This window comes from Gorilla gorilla, chromosome 2 (assembly GCF_029281585.2).
Source record: "Gorilla gorilla gorilla isolate KB3781 chromosome 2, NHGRI_mGorGor1-v2.1_pri, whole genome shotgun sequence".
Lineage (NCBI taxonomy): Eukaryota > Metazoa > Chordata > Mammalia > Primates > Hominidae > Gorilla > Gorilla gorilla.
The window spans coordinates 205,648,140-205,669,262 of record NC_086017.1 but is presented as its reverse complement, the minus strand read 5'-3'; the positions used below and the strand labels follow the sequence as shown (position 1 = coordinate 205,669,262).

At 48.6% G+C, this 21,123-nt stretch overlaps 1 protein-coding gene across 4 annotated transcripts in view; it reads left to right on the top strand.

Moving 5' to 3' along the window:
- TMEM44 (transmembrane protein 44) overlaps window positions 1–21,123 on the top strand; it is a 45,267-nt gene that overhangs the window by 21,081 nt on the left and 3,063 nt on the right. For 2 of the 4 annotated variants that reach the window (XM_063704473.1, XM_063704475.1), the window contains exons 8-9: window positions 1,141–1,302; window positions 7,763–7,921. In XM_063704473.1, coding sequence (XP_063560543.1) covers window positions 1,141–1,302; window positions 7,763–7,921 — 321 coding nt within the window. The remainder of the gene's footprint in view (window positions 1–1,140; window positions 1,303–7,762; window positions 7,922–21,123) is intronic. The other 2 variants (XM_063704474.1, XM_031009285.3) reach the window with 1 other exon arrangement.

The following is a 21,123-nucleotide window of genomic DNA, read 5'->3' as shown; positions in this document are numbered from 1 at the left end:
TGAAGAGAGAAGTAGAAGCCTCCGGAGTCTCTAGCAGTTCTTCAGAGCAGTGGTTCTCAAAGTGTGGGCCCAGACCAGGATTACCTGGGAAATTATGAGAAATGCAGATTTGGGGGCTCCACCCAGATCTCCTGAATCTGAAACTGAGGGTGTGGTCCAGCAATCCGTATTTTATTTATTTATTTATTTTTGAGATGGAGTCTCACTGTTGTCCAGGCTGGATTGCAGTGGCATGATCTCAGCTTGCAGCAACCTCCGCCTCCTAGGTTCAAGCGATTCTCCTGCCTCAGCCTCCCACATAGCTAGGATTACAGACACACGCCACCTTGCCCAGCCAATTTTTGTATTTTTAGTAGAGACAGGGTTTCACCATGTTGACCAGGCTGGTCTCGCACTCCTAACCTCAGGTGATCGGCCTGCCTCGGCCTCCCAAGGTGCTGGGATTACAGGTGTGAGCCACCGCGCCCGGCCGCAATCTGTATTTTAGCAAAACCCACGGGGTGCTTCTGATGGGCACCAAGGTTAGAGAACCACAGCTTTGCAAAAGCACTTATTGGGCACCTATTGCAGTGGTTCGCAAACTTGGCTGCATGTTAGAATCATCTGGGGCGCGTTTAAACGATCCACTTCCCGGTTACGTCTCATACCCATGAAATCAAAATGTCTGGAAGTGGGAAGTAAGCATTCGTTGTTTTGCTTTGTTTGTACGACAGGGTCTCACTCTGTCCCCTAGGCTGGAATGCAGTGCCTCCATCACAGCTTCACTCCAGATCGCTGCTCAGCTGGGGATCTTAAAAAGCAGAATAGGCCAGGTGTGGTGGCTCACGCCTGTCATCCCAGCACTTTGGGAGGCCAAGGTGGGAGGATCACTCATGGATCACTTGAGCCCAGGACTTTGAGACCAACCTGGGCAGTACAGTGAAAATGGTCTCTACAAAAAATAAAGTAAAATAAAAAAGATTCCTAGCTGATTCTACTGTGCTGCAAAATTTGGGAAACACTAAATGACTGTGACCTCAAAGAGAAAGATAAGACACATCTTATAGGAAGCAGAAAGTGAGACGTGCTGTTAAAAAAAAAAAGAGAGAGAGAGAAAATACCACGGGGGTCCTTTTGAATAAAATGTGACCTTGTTTTTAGAAAATGCCTCCTGACTTTGAGAATTCCCCTTTCTGTCTCCCTGCCTCTACTTGCAAGAATTTGGATTGGGTGCCTCTCACCACACTGTCACACTGCAAGTCACTGAGGACAATGACAGCAATCAGTCGCTACATGGAGCTGACCATCGAGCCTGTGCAGCAGGTGAGTGGCCATCGGTCATGGCCAGGTGTCTGAGAGGATGGGAAGCAGTCATGGAAGGCTTCCTGGAGGAGGTGATGCTTTAGCTGAGGGATGAGCAGGAGAAAACAAGAGAAGCAAGTAAAAAAGAAGGAGCTGTCCAAGGCTGCAGTGGAGGGGCAGATATGGGGGAGTGTTGGAGAGAAAAATATTTTCCCTGTCCCCTCTGATGAAACACAGAGTAACAAGAAAAAACAGCTTTAAATGTACAAAGAAAAATGTGGCTTAAGGAGGTGGCCAGATGATGGACGCGTATATACCATATTAGGCTAAATCAAGAAAAAGAGGTTTGGGATTCTGGGGTGGGAGGCAAGGTGAGGGAGGACCTGTGTGGGAAATAAGGGTTTTCTTGCTATGCAGGTGACAGTCTCTCGGGTGGAAGTAGCTCTCTTCCTGGTGCAGAAATATCTTTACAAATGGAAATTTCCTTTATGAAAGGGAAAACGTATACTCTCTTTTCAGGCAGTTAGGGGAGGTTAATAGCTGGTTTTCAAATACCTTTAGATCTAAGGAATCCATATGCTAAAGAGGCATATTTTGGGGTGGTATATGCTGGTACCCTTTAGGAGTGAGGGGAGATGAAAGGGCTGGAGGAGGCAGGGGTCGGGTCGTTTAGACACGGAGTCTATCATCTTTGTCTCTTTTTTTTTTTTTTTTTTTTTTGAGACACTCTGTCGCCCAGGCTGGAGTACAGTGGCATGATCTCAGCTCACTGCAGTCCCCCGGCTTCAAGTGATTCTCCTACCTCAGCCTCCAGAGAAACTGGGACTACAGGAGCCTGCCACCATGCCCAGCTAATTTTTGTATTTTTACTAGAGACGGGGTTTCACCATGTTAGCCAGGCTGGTCTCGATCTCTTGACCTCGTGATCTGCTGGCTTCGGCCTCCCAAAGTGCTGGGACTACAGGTGTGAGCCACTGCTTCCGGCCGTGTCTATCATCTTGAGAGTGATGGGAGTCGGGAGGCTTGAGTACTGGAGACTCAGGGTCAGATGTGCATTTTAGAGCCATCTGGGGAAGTTGTTGCGGGTGGCCTGGGGGAGAGGAGAGTAGCAGCTGAGCAGCCGAGCAGTCAGTCAGGGCCAGTTGGAAGCCCGAGGAAAAGGAAGTGTGGCCTAAACTGAGGTTGGAGCAGACGGAGAAGCAGAGACAGAGTTGAGCGAGTTGGGAAGTGGAGCGCTGGAGGGGTGAGGAGGTGCGGGTGAGGGAGGAGGGCTCCGGGTGACTCCCTGAGTTCTGGCCTACACGAGGGGTCCTCAGGAGGAAGAGAATTGGGAAAGAGGTGACGAGAAGTTCACCCCATGCCCCACTATTCCACCAAGACTGTCTTGTCGAGGTCACCGATGACCTCCAAGCTCTAAATCCACCATCATTCCATTCTGTGAGAGTCCACGCACTCGGCCACCAGCTGCTCCTGGCGTCTGTGGCCCCCACTCTTCTGTGTTTCCTGCCACCCTCACAGGCTCTTCTTTCCCCTCGGCCTCTGCTGGCTCCTCTGGGTAAGCCTGACTGTAGAGAGGGAGTCCAACGCCCTGTCCCAGGCAGGCTCCCTGCTCCTGGTGGGCCCTGCAGTCCCACAGTCCCCTCGCTCTGCACACCAGTTCTTGCTGACTTCCCCCATTCGTGTCTCCGTCCTTTCCCCTCCCCTCAGTTCCCATCTCGGCTGCCCAGCTGCCCATTCAGCTGTCACCATATGGCATCTCACGCTTACCTCGTCCAACACAGAATTCTGGATTTCCATGCCCAGACCGGCTCCTCTCCCCATCTTCCTCATCTTAGTAAATGACGCACTGTCTTTGCAGTGGTTCGAGCCCAAAATTCCTCTTTCCCTGGCCACACCCCCATGCCCATCCATTCCTTTTGAGAGTCCTGTAAATGCTTTCTTATTTAAACTAGGTCTTGAATCCAGCAGCCTCCTGGCTGTCATCCTCTCCACTTCTTCTGTGGTCCTGCCCTGCCCATCTCTAAGGAGCAGCCAGAAGGATCATTCACAAATGTAAATTACATCTTGTTCCTCCTTTGTTTAAAACACTCCTCTGGGCCAGAGCTCTTGGTGGCCCACACCTGTAATCCTAATACTTTGGGAACCTGAGGTAGGAGTATCGCTTGAGGCCATGAGTTCGAGACCAGCCTGGACCACATAGCGAGACCCCGTCTCTCATCTCCTGTTCACTCCTGTCTAGCTGCACAGAGTTTCTCTCCATTCCTCTGCCCAGAATGCTCTCCCTCCTCATTTTTCACAGCTGCCTCTTTCTTGTCTTTCCAGTTTCAACGTAAATGTCTTCTTTTCCAGAGCTCTTCCCTAACCACCCAGTCCGAAGCAGGACCCCTCTGTCCTTCTACTCTATTTTATTACCTATTGAAATTCTCTGCAAAGCACTTATCACAATCTTTTACTTTGGTTTGTCTGTGTCCTGCTGAGATGTAAACTTTATCTCCTGTCTCGTTGACTCCTGGTGCCTATAACCTTGCAGTCCTGGGCTCTCAGTAAAGGTGTGTTTTGAATATATGGTCCAGTGGTGAGGGCCCCTGCCAGGCTGCCCAGACACACTGGTGTCCGGAGAGACTCTGGGCTGAGAGAGAGGTTTTGATCTTTGCTGTTGTTGCTCCTTGTATACTGGGTGCACAGAACCTTGTGTATGACCTAAGCGAAGTTCAGAGAGATTCAGAGCATGCCTTTGTAGCTAAGAGCCCGCTTCAGCCATTAAACCATCCTTCCGAAGGGAGGGAGGAGGCAGGGTGTGTGGGGAACCCCTGGGAAGGCACGGGAGTTCCTGCAGCATCTGGCCAAAGCTTTGCACTGGGAAGTTCTACATCATGGGACTTCCGAAGGAGAATGTGTAAAAGTTGTATTCACTTTAACCCTTCCAGTAGCTCAGTGTCGAAGGGATTCTTGTTGGGGAACAGACTCCATGAAAGAAGAGTGTGTTCCACCTTCATTCCCTCCCACTGAAGCCCACAAGTGCGTCTTTGAGCTTCCACCCAGCTTTTTCCTTCTGTGTCCATCAGAGGGCTAGAGGGAGCCCCGAGCCCCACTGTCCAGCTGGGCTGGCAGGTGCCTCCCTCAGCACTAGGGGCACCCCTCCCATCACAGCCTGTCTACTGAGGGTTAGGGCCTTGCCAGGCTCTGAGTAAACAACAGCAGCCAACACTTACATGGTACTTATGGGCCAGAGTACTGGTTTAAGTGCTTTACACACATTAACTTGCCCCCACAGCCGACTCCTGAGTGTTATACTCATTTTACAGATAAGGAAACTGGGGGTTGGAGCAGTTAAGTGACCTGCTCAAGGTCACACAGTTTGTCGGTGATAGAACCGGATTCAGACCTGTCTCTACCCGAGTTTGTGCCATTGGCCTCTGTGCTGTACAGCCTTGTACTTGGCATAATGACACCAAGTAAACACTTGATAAATGGCGATTTATTATTAATAAAATAATACTATTTACCGTGTAAGTGTTAATAAAAATGAGCCCAACAACTGTATGAGGAAGGGTCCTAGTGTGTTTTGCATTTGCCATAAAGGAACACCTGAGGCGGGGTCATTCAGAAAGAATAGACGTTTATGTGGCTCGTGGTTCTGCATGTTTATGTGGCGCCAGCATCTGCACTGGTGAGGCCTCAGGCTGCCTCCACTCATGGGGGAAGGCAAAGGCGAGCAGGAGAGAGAGGAAGGGGTGCCAGGCTCTTTCTAACAAGCAGTTCTTGCAGAACAAAGTGAGAGCTCACTCACCAGAAGGGCCCTTCCCCCAGGATCCAGACACCTCCCACCAGGCCCCACTTCCAACACTGGGATCACATTTCAACATGAGACACGCTGGGGCCAAACAAACCACATCCAAACCATAGCAGAGAGATACTATTATTATTTCTATTTTGTTTTATTTTTATTTTTTCTTTTATTCTTTCCTTTTTTTTTTTTTTTTTGAGGCAGAGTCTCGCTCTGTCGCCCAGGCTGGAGTGCAGTGGCACAGTCACGGCTCACTGTGACCCACACCTCCTGTGTTCAAGAGATTCTCGATTCTCATGCCTTAGCCTCCCAAATAACTGAGACTATGGGCATATGCCACCATGCTTGGCTATTTTGTGTGTGTGTATTTTTAGTAGAGAAGGGGTTTTGCCATGTTGTCCAGGCTGTTCTCGAACTCCTGACCTCAAGTGATCCGCCTGCCTCGGCTTCCCAAAGTGCTGGGATTACAGGTGTGAGCCACCGTGCCTGGCCTGTATCTATTATTATTATTTTATTAACAATTAATAATGTTATTTTAAATTGAGGCACAGAGAGGTTAAGTAACTTGCCCAAGATCCCACAGTTAGAAAAATCACAGAAACAGGATTCAAACTAAGCCTGCCCGATTCAGGGACCTGGGCTTTTATGAAGAGAATATGCTCTCTGTGCTGCCACTTTGTACCTGCTCGGTTAGCAGTTTTAAACACTGTTGTAATGTGAATGTCCCAATGGGCAAGATTGTGGGGAACAGGCACCCTGTTGGCCATGTCCACTGATACATATCCCATTAGAAGGGCCATCTGGAAATGGGTAAGGAGAGCTGCAGAGGTGCTCCCTTGTTTTCCCAGCAACCCCCCTGAGCACTGGTCCTAAGGAGCGATTTTCCAGGAGACGCAGGGGGAACAGCACTGTGGTTCAGGCTGAGCCTCCAGAGGGGCAGAGGGGTCCCATGGGGCCATATGGATCAAATCCTGCACCCTCGGCTTGGAGTGTTTGAAAATTCTGTTTTATCTTTTGACGCAGGTGTTGTCAGGCCTTGGGCATTTACAGAATTTGTCATTTTTGTTCCTGGGAGGCATCTGCTTCCCCACTCCCATCCAGAGCCTTCTGTTTCAGCATCCTTCCCAGCTGGGAAGCAGGGTGGCCCCTCACCTGTGTTCCTGCTTCCAGAATGCTGCCTTTGTTTCTCTTGTGGATTTTCTCTGCCAGTCCACCTGACTCTGACAGGAGCTTGTGCACCTAACCCATCAAGGGCTGAAGCCCCGCTGGATTTGGGTCGAGTACTCATAGCCATTCTCCTCATGTGTCCCAGGCATTTACATCTGAGCCCCATGACACCCCCTCACTGGAGGCAAAGCAGGGATTAGCATCCCCTTTTATAGATTAGGAAACTGAGACTCAGAGAGGACAACTTTCTTTCTTAGGTGATGTGGTTTGGATGTGTCCCCACGCAAATCTCATTTTGAATTCCCACGTGTTGTGGGAGGGACCCAGTGGGAGGTAATTGAATTATGGGGTCAAGTCTTTCCCGTGCTGTTCTCGTGACAGTGAATTAGTCTCACGAGATCTGATGGTTTTATAAAGAGGAGCTCCCCTACACAAGCTCTCTCTTTGCCTGCTGCCATCCATGTAAGACGTGACTTGCTCCTCCTTGCCTTCTGCCATGATTGTGAGGCCTCCCCAGCCATGTGGAACTGTAAGTCCATTAAACCTCTTCTTCTTCCCAGTCTTGGGTATGTCTTTGTCAGCAGCATGAAAACAAACTAATACATTAGATCACATGGTTAATTAGTGGAAGTTGCTGGTCTAGAAAGCAGGTTGTCTGCCCTGTCATGTGTCAGTGGAATGATGTGAATCCTGCAGGACTTCAAAAGTTCAGCTGGTGGAGCTTTGTAGATCTCTGAGGAGTCCCCATGAGCCCATTGGGGGAAGCTTTGGTCTGAGACAGATAGATAGATTGGTAGATAGATAGATACATAAATAGATAGATACATAGATAGATACATACATAGATAGATACATAGATACATAGAAAATCTCACAAGTTTCTTTCTACCTTAAACCTTCCTAATTCATCCCAACTCACTTTCATCCCCTGCTGGTGGGCATGAGGAAGGCCTCTATGGGGTGCGTTTTTAGCAGTAGCTATACAGATTTCAAATGTACATACTCTCTTTAATCCAGCAATTCCGCCTCTAGGAATTTATCCTTTACTCTGAAATCTTGAATGTACAGTGTAATTTACTGCAGTCAGTATTGATTGCAAAAGCAAGAGACTGGAAACACATTAAGCACCCATTAGTAGGGGATGGGTTAATAGACTGGGAACACCTGAAATGCTACCCAAAACCTCCCAAATCTTCTGATACAGAGCTATCTCTAAGGCATAGTGTTAGGTGAAAAAAAGCAAGGTGCTTAAGAGGATGGAGTGTGTGCTACCATTTTGGAAATCGGGGGAAATATGTGTACGTGCATTTGGTTGTATATGTATAGAGTATCTGGAGGGATACACAAGACACAGGGCACTGGCTGCCCTGGGGAGAACTGGATGGCCAGGGCAGGAGAGCACAGGTAGATGCTGCCCTGCACACCCTTTTGTACATTTTGAACACTGAAGTATGTGAATGCTTTGACAATTCAACCATCAAAACTAAACTACGTGTCCTTGCCTGCCCTTTCTCACACACCTTGCAGGCAGGCTGCAGTGCCACCAGGCTGCCAGGTGACGGACAGACGAGCACCGGAGATGCGTCCCTGCAGGAGCCCCCGTCGTACCCTCCCGTTCAGGTCATCCGGGCCCGAGTGTCTTCCGGCAGCTCCTCTGAGGTCTCCTCCATCAACTCCGACCTGGAGGTACACGGCCGTTGCCTGCTGGGCGGGTGCGTGGGTGCCATCGTTCGCCGACACTTGCTGGGTGCCCCTTCGGGCTTGCACAGCTGTTCTCATCTTATCCACGTTAACCTCATACCTGCTAAATAATGAATGAGGCCAGGCGCAGTGGCTCACGCCTGTAATTCCAGCACTTGGGGAGGCTGAGGCAGGTGGGTCACCTGAGGTCAGGAGTTTGAGACCAGCCTGGCCAACATGGCAAAACCTCATCTCTACTAAAAATACAAAAATTAGCCGGGTGTAGTGGCGGCCACCTGTTATCCCAGCTACCCAGGAGGCGAAGGCAGGAGAATCTCTTGAACCTGGGAGGCAGAGGTTGCAGTGAGCCGAGATTGCGCCATTGCACTTTAGTCTGGGCAACAGAACGAGACTCCGTCTCAAAAAAAACAACAAAAAAAATGAACTTCCGCGGGGCCCCTATCGTGTGTGTCAGTACCAACAAGAGGTTTCCACGGTCACATTAGTCGCAGGGACACTGCATATTGGGGTCCGGTCTTCACCGATCACTTGCGCGATGAATGAATGAACAATACATTTTTTAAAGTCTTGGTGTTGGCTGGGTGTGGTGGTTCACGCCTGTAATCCCAGCACTTTGAGAGGCCAAGGCAGGCAGATCACCTGAGGTCAGGAGTTCAAGACCAGCCTGGCCAACATGGAGAAACCCTGTCTCTACTAAAAATACAAAAATTAGCCAGGCATGGTGGTTCGCACCTGTAATCCCAGCTACTTGGGAGGCTGAGGCATGAGAATCACTTGAACCCGGGAGGTGGAAATTGCAGTGAGCCGAGATCACGCCACTGCACTCCAGCTTAGCCAACAGAGCGAGACTCCGTCTAAAAAAAAAAGTCTCAGTGCTTCTCAAACTAATTTGCCACGGGAGCTTTTCTTCCCCCGAGGAGCACCAGCTACATCCTGCTGTGTTAGTGGGGCCATACACAAGTGGGCCCTGTGGTGGGCACCATGGCTGACACCTGTATAAACTTTACCTCATTTTGAGCTTTTATGTCTGTGAATAAAACACACATCACAGCTTGGATCACACACAGGCGTAACTCTCAGGTCTGAGCTGTTCTCTCTCTTGGTCCCACCGTTGTGGTTCCCAGCCCCATTCAGCGAGGAGATTTCCATCTGTCTGTGGAAAAATGAGAACTGCAAGGACAATGTAGCAGCCACTTGTATGTCAGTAGACAATTGCCAGCTGTCTTTTGGTTCGGGGAGAGGACTGTCTTCCGTTTTGAGTTTGTGTCCTCCCAACTGTTTTGGTGTTAAATGCCCTTTTAGGAAAGAATGGTAATAGTAAGCAGTAGTTGGTGTTGAGTTTTTGGTTTGGGTTTTAATTGGCCTTATTTGGCAAAATAATCAATTAGCCATTGTAAGTCCCCTAGATTGGTTGAACTTAAACTGACCCTTGAAATCTGAAACTCAGAACCACTGACTGGGATGAAGTCTGGATTCCTCAGGGTGGCAGTCCAGGCCTTTCACAGCCTGCCCAGCCTCACACGCCCCCCTCCCCTCACCGGGAGCACTGCCTGGCCACGGACTCTTCTCTGGCCCTTTCGCCACAGGTCAGAATCTGACCCAGAGGCTAGCGGCTCCTTCCTCTGAGTGCCCAGAGCACGTACCTTTCTTTCCTTCTTTTTTTTTTTTTGAGAAGGAGTTCTCGCTCTGTCACCCAGGCTGGAGTGCAGTGATGCGATCTCAGCTCACTGCAAACTCCGCCTCCCGGGTTCAAGAGATTCTGGTGCCTCAGCCTCCCCAGCAGCTAGGATTACAGGTGCCCGCCACCATGCCCGGCTAATTTTTGTATTTTTAGTAAAGATGAGGTTTCACCATGTTGGCCAGGCTGGTCTTGAACTCCTGACCTCAGGTGATCCACCCACCTCGGCCTCCCAAAGTGCTGGGATTACAGGCGTGAGCCACCGCGCCCGGCCTAGAGCACATACTTTTCTGACACCACTTCCACTGCTGGCCGTGTGCCCCGGGAGCCACAGCGGCCTGGGTTGCCTTTGCGTCTCTCTGTCCCTGCACCCTGGAGCACAGCGGGCCCCTGAGGGCTGGGTTTGAGTTAGGGACTCTGCATCCTTTGGGTTCATATTCCTGTATCATTCTGTGTTGTGTGGTTCTTGGATCCGGTCTCAGAATTTGTAGGGTACCCAAGGCACGTGGCTGGCAGCCTGGAGCCAGCAGTCTTGGCAGAGATCTAAGGCTAAAGGGGACCGGAGTGAGCATGATGGCAGAGTGCATTCAGTGAGCAGGGACAGTGAAGTTGGTGACTCAGGGATGGGCGACGGGGAGGGAGAAGCAACATTTGTTCTGTGGAAACAAGGTTGACTCTTGCCGCCCACCCTCAGTTGAGGTAAGGACTGCACGGTGAACTTGAAAAAGTCAGAAATCTGTCCTTGTAGCTGATTTGGGCTGTTTTCTTGTTTTTCAGTCTTTGTTCTTTCTCTACTCTTATCTCTCTCTTTCTAGAAATCGATTGTTAAAAATATGTAAATTCCGGCCAGGCACGGTGGCTCATGCCTGTAATTCCAGCACTTTTTGGGAGGCAGAGGCGGGTGGATCACCTGAGGTCAGAAGTTTGAGAACCAGCCTGGCGAACGTGGCGAAACCCCGTCTCTACTAAAAATACAAAAATTAGCCTGGCATGGCCTGGCGGGGTGGCTCACACCTGTAATCCCAGTACTTTGGGAGGCCAAGGTGGGTGGATCATCTGAGGTCGGGAGTTCGAGACCAGCCTGACCAACATGGAGAAACCCAGTCTCTACTAAAAATACAAAATTAGCCAGGCGTGGTGGCGCATGCCTGTAATCCCAGCTACTCAGGAGGCTGAGGTGGGAGAATTGCTTGAACCCAGGAGGCGGAGGTTTCGGTGAGCAGAGATCATGCCATTGCACTCCAGCCTGGGCAACAAGAGCGAAACTCCATCTCAAAAAAAAAAGAAAATTAGCCAGGCGTGGTGGCGGGCGCCTGTAATCCCAGCTACTACTGGGCAGGAGAATCGTTTGAACCCGGAGGGGCGGAGATTGCAGTGAGCCGAGATCAAGCCACTTCACTCCAGCCTGGGCGAAAGAGCAAAACTCCGCCTCAAAAAAAAAAAAAAACAAGTAAATTCCAAGAAGACAGGGTCACATACTTAAATTAAGCAGGTGGAAATGAACGCTTTTGCCCATGCAAAAGGAATATATTTTTAGAAGTTCAGCCGCTGCAGCCTCCCTCCACATAACCGTCACCCACTTCCCACCACAGTCTTCCTCCTTCATGCCCGAAAACATACAGATAATACAAATGACAAAGCCGCTGAGGTCCTGTAAAGAGATAGCGTAATACCAAACTAAACATAGATAATAGCAGGTCAAACAGGATTGTAAAGTTTCAAATATAGACTGAATATAGACTTACAACAAATGAGCAAGAAATCTTTTCTCAGGTGTGTGATCCCCTGGTCCTTCTGGTAATCTATATTTTCTGTTCTTCTTCTTCTTCTTCTTTTTTTTTCTTTTTGAGACGGAGTCTTGCTCTGTCGCCAGGCTGGAGTGCTGTGGCACGGTCTCGGCTCACTGCAATCTCCGCCTCCCAGGTTCAAGCGATACCCCTGCCTCAGCCTCCTGAGTATCTGGGACTATAGGCATGCACCACCATGCCCGGCTAATTTTTTTAAATATTTTAGTAGAGACGAGGTTTCACCATGTTGGCCAAGATGGTCACGATCTCCTGACCTCGTGACCTGCCCACCTCAGCCTCCCAAAGTGCTGGGATAACAGGCGTGAGCCACCGCACCCGGCCTATTTTCTGTTCTTAAAAGTAATAAATGTTTCTGGGCTGGGCATGGTGGCTCATGCCTGTAATCCCAGCACTTTAGGAGGCAGAGACAGGCTGAGACAGGTGGATTGCCTGAGCTCAGGAGTTCAAGACCAGCCTGGACAACATGGTGAAACCCTGTCTTTACTAAAAATACAAACCCCATCTCTACCAAAAATAAAAATAAAAAAAATTAGCTGGGCGTAGTGGTACAAGCCCATAGTCCCAGCTACTTGGGAGACTGAGGTGGGAGGATTGCTTGAGCCCAGAAGGCGGAGGTTGCAGTGAGCCGAGATTGTGCCACTGCACTCCAGCCTGGGCATCAGAGTGAGACCCTGTCTGAAAACAAAACAAAAATAAAATAAATGTTTTGGTAGAAAATTTGGAAAAGGGGCTGGGCTTGGTGGCTCACACCTGTAATCCCAGCACTTTGGGAGGCTGAGGCGGGTGGATTACCTGAGGTCAGGAGTTCGAGACCAGCCTGAACAACATGGTCAAACCCCATCTTGACTAAAAATACAAAAATTAGCTGGGTATGGTGGCGCATGCCTGTAATCCCAACTACTCGGGAGGTTGAGATAGGAGAATCACTTGAACTCGGGAGGCGGAGGTTGCAGTGAGCCGAGATCGAGCCATTGCACTCCAGCCTGGGCAACAAGAGCAAAACTGCATCTCAAAAAAATAACCCAAGAAGCAAAAATTAGCCAGGCTCAGTGGCACGTGCCTGTAATCCCAGCTACTCAGGAGGCTGAGGCAGGAGAATCACTTGAACCCGGGAGGCGGAGGTTGCAGTGAGTCAAGATCAAGCCACCGCACTCCAGCCTGGACAATAGAACGAGACTCCGTCTCAAAAAAAAAAAAAGAAAAGAAAAGAAAATGAAAAGAAAATTTGTGAAGTGTAAAAAATGTGAAGAAGAAAATTGAAATTAACCCTCAAGCCTACCAACCAATGGCCGCCTCCAGGTGGTGAGGTTGGGCCAGCCTGACATGCCCCCCTATTTGCTTGAAGCAATATTCCTTGAAGATCCTGGTTCGTCTGCGGCCAAAGGTGGGCGAGGCAGTGTCTTTGAGCAGATGAAGTGTCACCACACTTCGCCTGGCTGTTGGGTCACTCATGCAGCGCACATATTCTGCCGGTGGGATTTTGAAGGAAACATCCGTGAGGGACCAATAGACTGGCCCCAGCCCACCGCATAGGGTGGCAGGCACTTGGTAAACCAGTCACAGTTGAGAGTCTGGTCCCCTGCCTTGTTCTTCCAGACCATACCCTGGAGAGACAGAGCATAAGATTGATGTCAGGGCCTTACGTCCTCACTTCCTCTGGTTCGTGACTTCTTTTGCTCCCAAGAGAATTGCATAATTCAAATATTTCATGGCGCTGGGCTCAGACCACCCAGGGCGTCTGTCTCTGCTCTTGGACTACCCCTGGCCTGGCTGCCAAGGCTGGCTGCGGTTCCCTCAGCCACCTCCCGTTGTCTGTCTGTTACTCACCAACTCGGCTTCTGTTTGATCCCTCGGGTTGATGAGTGAACGCTCTCTGACTCCCACTGTCGGGGCCTGTGGGCCTGGGAGCCACTCTGTGTCTTTAAGGTGACATGTTTACCTTATCTATGGTCCTTTCTGATTTGGTAACTTAACTCTGGGATGCGGTGGTGGTTTTATGTCCAAGTTCTTGGGGCATGGACCGACTGTTTTGAATACTTCTTGCAGTGCGCTAGGGGAAGTGGAGAACTGAGTGGTGCCTCAATACGCCATGGTACCCCCAGCACTCCCGTTCATAAAGTGTTTGAAATCCATTAACAAGAAAAGCGGTGCTCACTGCGAACAGTGACTGTGCTAGGCACGGTGTGGGCTATCGCTTCCCAGCACCGTTTGCCTTAACAGCCTGAGTCAGGAGACTGGGACTCGGTAAGTTTAAGTCACTTACCTAAGAAAACATAATAATGGTGATAAGAAAAAGTGGCAGGACTGGGGTTTGAACCCAGTTCTGTCTGCTCTGAAGCCTCTCTTATTAACCACTGCACTCCACTGCCTTGGCAGAGACTGGTACCCGGGGAGGTGTGCAGGAGCATGTTTATTATCCATTATTCCCATTTTACAGACGAGAAAACGGACCCTCTGCCCAGGTGTCTTTTCACTCCAGCTGTGCTCTGACTGTTCTCAAGGAGTGTCAGAACAGGAGATGGCTGAGACAGACAGGACCGTGGGCATGTGGGGCTTGCGTGGAGGGAGAACTTGACTGCACTGGTCAGGGTACCAGACGAATCATGTCATGTGGGAGCCTCAGTGTGACCAGTAACTGTGTAGAGAGGGCTTTTTCCTGGGCTGTGCAGATTTCTGTACATCTCCATAGCAGACGGCATACTCCACGGAGACTGTGGATCCATCCATTCATTCATTCACTAGCCCACCCATTCAGTACAACGTCAGCCTCACTCCTGGCAAAGCCATCCGAAGGGCACAATGAACAGATGTTGAATAAGGGTTCCTGAGCTCAGAGTCCCGTGCCTGGGGTCTACATGTAGGTGACAGAGGCCCAGAGAGAGCAGGACTTATGGGAGTGACCCCTCACTTTCTGGGACAGCCAGAACCTATATTATAAATGCAGGCTTGACTTCCCCCAGCATTGAAACTGCTGAGGATATCCCATTTCACTGTTGTTTTTACCTAAATGGGTCAGGGGTATGTGTGACAGCAGGGAAGGGACCAAACACGTGTGCTGTGAAAGGCCTGAAGTTCGCTGCTCCTGTAGGTTGAATTTATTTTCTTTTCTTTTTTTTTTTTTTTTTTTGAGACAGAGTCGCCCAGGTTTGAGTGCAGTGGCGCAATCTCAGCTCAGGGCAACGTCCACCTCCCAGGTCCAAGCGATTCTCCTGCTTTAGCCTCCCTAGTAGCTGGGACTACAGGCACCTGCCACCACACCCAGCTAATTTTTTGTATTTTTAGTAGAGACGGGGTTTCACCATGTTGGCCAGGATGGTCATGAACTCCTGACCTCAGGTCATCCACCTGCCTCAGCCTCCCAAGGTGCTGGGATTACAGGCGTGAGCCACCGTGCCCAGCCTCCTATACCTTTTAAAGGCTTCCTTTTCTTTCTTTTTCTTTAGCCTCTGGGATTCAAGAAAAGGTTTAGTCCACCTTTGTGACAAAAGTACATTTACAGACAGCATCTAGTCAATTTTTCCCTTCTGTGCTTCCCAGCATTGCAAGAGACAGGGTGTAAGCTTTATAGGAATTCTGCAAGGAGGCTGTTTCTGTCATTGGAACAAAGTCTGCATAGTGAAGAACGCCTGTGCCTGGAGCCAGTGCAGTCCTGTGTGGGTGTGCGTGTGCATGTGGGTGTGTGCACGCATGCCCATGTGTGGGTGTACCTGTGTGGGCCATGAGAACAGTGCTAAATGCCAGATTGCTGTGTCTGAAGAGAGCCAAGTCCCAGGCCCGTGTGTTCCTGTTAATTCTGTGCCTAAGGCCCTTGATAACCCAACTGCTTGTTCTCTCTCCAAACTTTCTGGCACCAGCAGATAAGGGTATATTCCCCTGGATGTCTGCCCTTTTTAAAGCCAAATCATTCGTTCTGGGAAAAAAGTATGCATGAGAAAGATGCTTCACTGGGCCCCAAAGGGAAACGGGCTGTGCAGGGGAAAGAACCTTGACCCAGGAGTCAGATGCACATAGGGGCTTTTGAGACAGAGTCTTGCAACCTCCGCAACCTCCACCTCCCGGGTTCAAGTGATTTTCCTGCCTCAGCCTCCCGAGTAGCTGAGATTACAGGCATGCGCCACCATGCCTGGCTAATTTTGTATTTTTAGTAGAGATGGGGTTTCTCCATGTTGGTCAGGCTGGTCTTGAACTCCCGATCTCAGGTGATCTGCCTGCCTCAGCCTCCCAAAGGGCTGGGGTTACAGGTATGAGCCGCCGCACCCAGCACTGAGTCAGTTCTTACACACAGAAAGGCTTCTGTCAGGAAAACAGAAAAGTAAACCACCAGCAAAATGTGTGAATGAATCTTGGTAGCACAGCAGTGCAGGCTGCTGTCTGCGCAGAAACCACTCTGGAAAATTCTGTACTCTTAGTCTCTAGAGGCATTTCCAATCCGGCTCCCCAGATCCAGTTAAGAGCCTCGTTACTTCCTCCTGGACTGGGGCAGGAGCTCCAGATTGCGATGCAGGCGCGCTCTGCCTCCTTTCATTTCCGTCCTGCAGGGAATACAGCAGGATTTTCCAACACTCGACCCCAGCCCGATGCTTCCCTGCTTGAGGCCTTCTGGGCACCTTGCTGCTTACACTTTTAAGCCCAGGCTCCTAAGCCTGAGCTCCAGAACGCCTCCCCATCTGTGCCATCTTTGCAGGTCCTTCCCCATGCACCCAGCCAGCTTTCTCTTCTCTGGGTTTCTCTGCCTGTCTTCTCCTACCTTTCGCTGTCCTGTCTAAATCCCCCTTCCTCCAGGAAGGCTTTCATGATCCTGAGGAGAGCTGTCAGATATAGCAGGTAAGAAATACAGACCATCGGCCGGGTGTGGTGGCTCACGCCTGTAGTCCCAGCACTTTGGGAGGCTGAGGCGGGCAGATCACAAGGTCAGGAGTTTGAGACCAGCCTGACCAACATGGTGAAACCGTATCTCTACTAAAAATACAAAAAAATGAGCCTGGCATGGTGGCGTGCACCTGTAATCCCAGCTACTCAGGAGGCTGAGGCAGGAGAATCACCTGAACCCAGGAGACGGAGGTTGCAGTGAGCTGAGATCATGCCATTGTACTCGAGCCTGGGCAACAGAGTGAGACTCCATCTCAAAAAAAAAAAATAGAGAATGAGAACTGAAGCTGGTGTATGTCTGGCCAGTCTTAAAACTTTACAATCCATCCCAAGTCGAGCACCATCTCACCTCCCCAAGACTGTGGAGTTGTCACTTCTCCCCAAAGGTAAGAGTAAAGAGTTGGACAAATGGTTTCTTTGGCCCCATCCAGCTTCCACAGTCTAAAATGTAAGCCTAGAAAGTGACCCTATTTCCTCAGTAACTTAGACACATCCTAAACTCCTCCAGAATTAAAGAAACATTACTACATGCTATATAGACAAAGGCTATAGGATGCTTCTAGATTTCAGAAGCAAGGAAAAATGTGCTTTTAGACATGAGGCAAATTAAAATGCCATATGCAGTGGTTTGAGGAGGTGATAGAATCATGTTTCTGAAGATGATTTTAAGGGCAAGTGGAAATGCTCATTGTATGTTAAGGGAGAAAAGCCATTTGCTTTTATTATATTATACATAATACATACATGTTTCAGAGGCATATTTAATCTTTGTAGAGGCCTTCTTCTAAGGATAGAATTTTGGTAGATTTTTGTTTTTTGAAAAATGTTCTATAATGAACACATTTGCTCTTGAAACAGGGAAAAGACTATATAATTTTATTTATTTTTAGTCTGGGGGGTTGAGGAGAGACCTCAGTTACAAAGATTTGGGTTAATTGTACTCCTTAGGCACACTATCATTAGCGGTTTATAAAGTAACTTTAAAAATATTGACTATTCCCACTAGAGGGCGCTCTTCCTAAATTTTAGATTGCCTGTAACGCTGAAGATTTAAGCTTTGTAAAGGAAGTTTCAAGGTTTCATTTCAGCACAGCTGGGAGACTCGAGCCTATTTATTTGCTTGTTTGTTTGCTTGGCTTTAAATAAACTTGTTCGCTAAGTTAACTTTTTCAACCCTCCTTTATATCATCGACATTTCTGTCTTTTGCAGACTGTGTGGAACCATCAATTTAGTAATTTGTATCCCTTCCAATTAATCTTTTTTTTCTTCAGTTTATGTTCTCTCAGCAGGATAGTATTAAAAGATGAATGCTAAGGAATTATCACTAATTTTGTTAGGTATAATAATGGCATTGTGCTTAGGTTTTTTTTTTTTTTAAGTCCTTATCTATGAGATACATTTTGAAATATTTGTGGATGAAATGATTTACGCCTGGCTGGGCGCAGTGGCTCATGCCTGTAATCCTAGCACTTTGGGAGGCTGAGGCAGGCTGATCACTTGAGGCCAGGAATTCGAGACCAGCCTGGCCAACATGGTGAAACCCCATCTCTACTAAAAATACAAAATTAGCTGGGCATGGTCCTGGGCGCCTGTAATCCCAGCTACTCGGGAGACTGAGGCAGGAGAATTGCTTGAACCTGGGAGGCGGAGATTGCAGTGAGCCGAGATCGTACCATTGCACTCCAGCCTGCGACAAGAGTGAAACTCCATCATACACAGATAGATAGATAGATAGATAGATAGATAGATAGATAGATAGATAGATAGATAGAAAATTAGGCCAGGTGCTGTGGCTCATGCCTGTAATCCCAGCATTTTGGGTGGCCAGGGTGGGAGGATTGCTTGAGCTCAGGAGTTCAAGACCAGCCTGGGCACCATAGACCTCATCTCTACTAAAAAAACAAAATAAATGTCAGCCAGGCATGGTGGTACACACCTGTAGTCCCAGCTACTCAGGAGGCTGAGGCAGGAGGATCAGTTGAGCCCAGGAGATGGAGGCAGCAGTGGGCTATGACCATGCCACTGCACTCCAGCCTGGGCAACAGAGCAAGCCCCTCTCTCAAAAAAATTAATTAATTGATTTTTTTAATGAAAAATGTTAAGGAGTTGAACATGCTTTGTTTTAATGTGATAATAACCCTAAATCCTGTGGACTGCTCGGACTGCCTGCTATTTAATTTAATAGACATTCCCAGATCAATGTAACAGATATTCATAGATTCTTAGCTCATGTCAGAAACATATGTTTCCCAGGCGCTGCAGGAGGTGCTGGAGTAACAAGGGCAGACGTGATGCCTGCCCTGCAAGAACTTGAGTCAGACATATTTGAGGTTTGGAGTGGAACCAACCATGCAGTAAACACTGACTACAAATGAATCTTGGCTGGTAGCAAATACCCCATATTTGCAAGGCAGGAATTTTATTGGCATCTCAGTTTTATGGGTTTGAGTTGAATCATCTCAGCCATGTGGTTAATAAATGGGAGATTTATTATTATTACTGCTACTCCTCCTAATAATAATAATAATTTCTACTAATAGTAATTTTTAAATCTTGATATTGTAATTTTTCCCAGGACGTGCAGCCCTTCATAATTATCATAACTATCTCATTGATCATTTAACTAAATTGTAACTGCTAGTAGCTGCTGCCTTCCTGCTTGCTGAAGTCACCTGTTCCTTTGCCCCCAACCATCTAAGGTCCTGTCTCCTGGCTCACTGAGCAGACAGGAGCTGGTCCTGAGCTCTGCTCTGCTGTGTGATGGTGGCAAAATCTGTCCAGCGCTTTTTCTGTCTCTCTTTTTATTCTGCAGCAGAAGTATTGGGAGGCCCTAAACTCGGAGCAGGTATGGACGATCATGCTCTTTCTCTTCCAGGAGGGACTTCCTATGGCTTGATTTCAGTTCCTGTTTTTGTTAGACTTCCTTAGATGGCTAGACCCATGACAAATTCCTTTAGTAAAAAAAGAATGTCAGGCCAGGCGCAGTGGCTCACACCTGTAATCCTAGCACTTTGGGAGGCTGAGGCAGGTGATCACCTGAGGTCAGGAGTTCAAGACCAGCCTGGCCAACATGGTGAAACCCTGTCTCTACTAAAAATACAAAATTAGCCCGGTATGGTGTCACATGCCTGTAATCCCAGCTACTCAGGGGCTGAGGCAAGTGAATCGCTTGAACCTGGGAGATGAAGGTTGCAGTGAGCCGAGATTGCACCATTGCACTCCAGCCTGGGCAACAAGAGTGAAACTCCATCTCAAAAAAAAAAAAAGTCAAAATGAGAGGCAAGACTGAGGATGAGTGGGATTTTCAGGGCTCTCTCAGGTCAGAGTTCTTTCTGCTTTGGGGGTATTCAGGTAAGCCCAAGTAATAGGGACTCCAAGAAGACATGTAACCCAGTGAAGAAACATGGTTTGGAACAACAGTAGTAGTGGCCGGCATGGCTGCAGTAGCTGTTGCAATAAACAGTTCCAGACATTGTCATTCTGGGACCCTGGGCAGCTGGCTGCTGTCTCCATGCCACCCTTGCCTCCAAGTGACAGGCACGTTTTGTGACAACTACCTGTGCCTGTCGTCTCCCAGGATTGTTTCTGATATGAAAATGGATCTTTTGCTCAGAATCTCTTCATGCCTGGTTTCCAGCAATGATTTTATTATAAAATGAAGTTTTTAGGCCGGGCACGTTGGCTCGCACCTGTAATCCCAACACTTTGGAAGGCTGAGGGGGGCGGATCACCTGAGGTCAGGAGTTGGAGACCAGTCTGGCCAACATGGCGAGATCCCCATCTCTACTAAAAATACAAAAATTAGCCAGGTGTGGTGGTGTGTACCTGTGGTCCCAGCTACTCAGGATACTAAGGCAGGAGAATCACTTGAATCCAGGAGGCAGAGGTTGCAGTGAGCCCAGATCATGCCTCCAGCCTGGGTGATGGAGTGAGACTCTGTCTCAAAATAAATAAGTAAATAAATAATGAAGTTTTAAAACACATTATTCTGGAGATTCAGAAAAAATAGATTCTAAATGTTTTCTAAGATTTGTACCACTTTATTTTTACTTACTTATTTATGTATTTATTTATTTTTTGAGACAGAATTTCACTCTTGTCGCCCACACTGGAGTACAGTGGCGTGATCTCGGCTCACTGCAACCTCCACCTCCCGGGTTCAAGTGATTCTCCTGCTTCAGCCTCCCAAGTGGCTGGGATTATAGGCGCCTGTCACCATGCCTGGCTAATTTTTTGTATTTTTAATAGAGATGGGGTTTCACCATGTTGGCCAGGCTGGTCTCGAACTCCTGACCTCAGGTGATCCACCCGCCTCAGCCTCCCAGAGTGTTGGGATTACAGGCGTAAGCCACCACACCCAGCCTATTTATTTATTTCTTGAGATGGAGTTTCACTCTTGTTGCCTAGACTGGAGTGCAATCACACAGTCTCAGCTCACTGCAACCTCTGCCTCCCAGGTTCAAGCGATTCTCTTGCATCAGCCTCCCAAGTAGCTGGGATTACGGGCGCCCCCCACTATACTTGGCTAATTTTTGTATTTTTAGTAGAGACAGGGTTTCACCAAGTTGGCCAGGCTGGTCTTGAACTCCTGACCTTAGGTGATCTGCCCGCCTCAGTCTCCCAAAGTGCTGAGATTACAGGCGTGAGCCCCTGTGCCCGGCCTGTACTAGTTTAAAGAGCTCACTTGATCAAAGTGACAGGTTTCTGTTTGCAGGCTGCTGAACTGGTCACGGTTGGCAAGAATCATTCTTCAGCAGCCATTTAAGAAGCTCGAGCAGTGGTTCTCGATCATCAGGGCATCTAAGAATCACCCTAGGAGCTTGTAAAAATG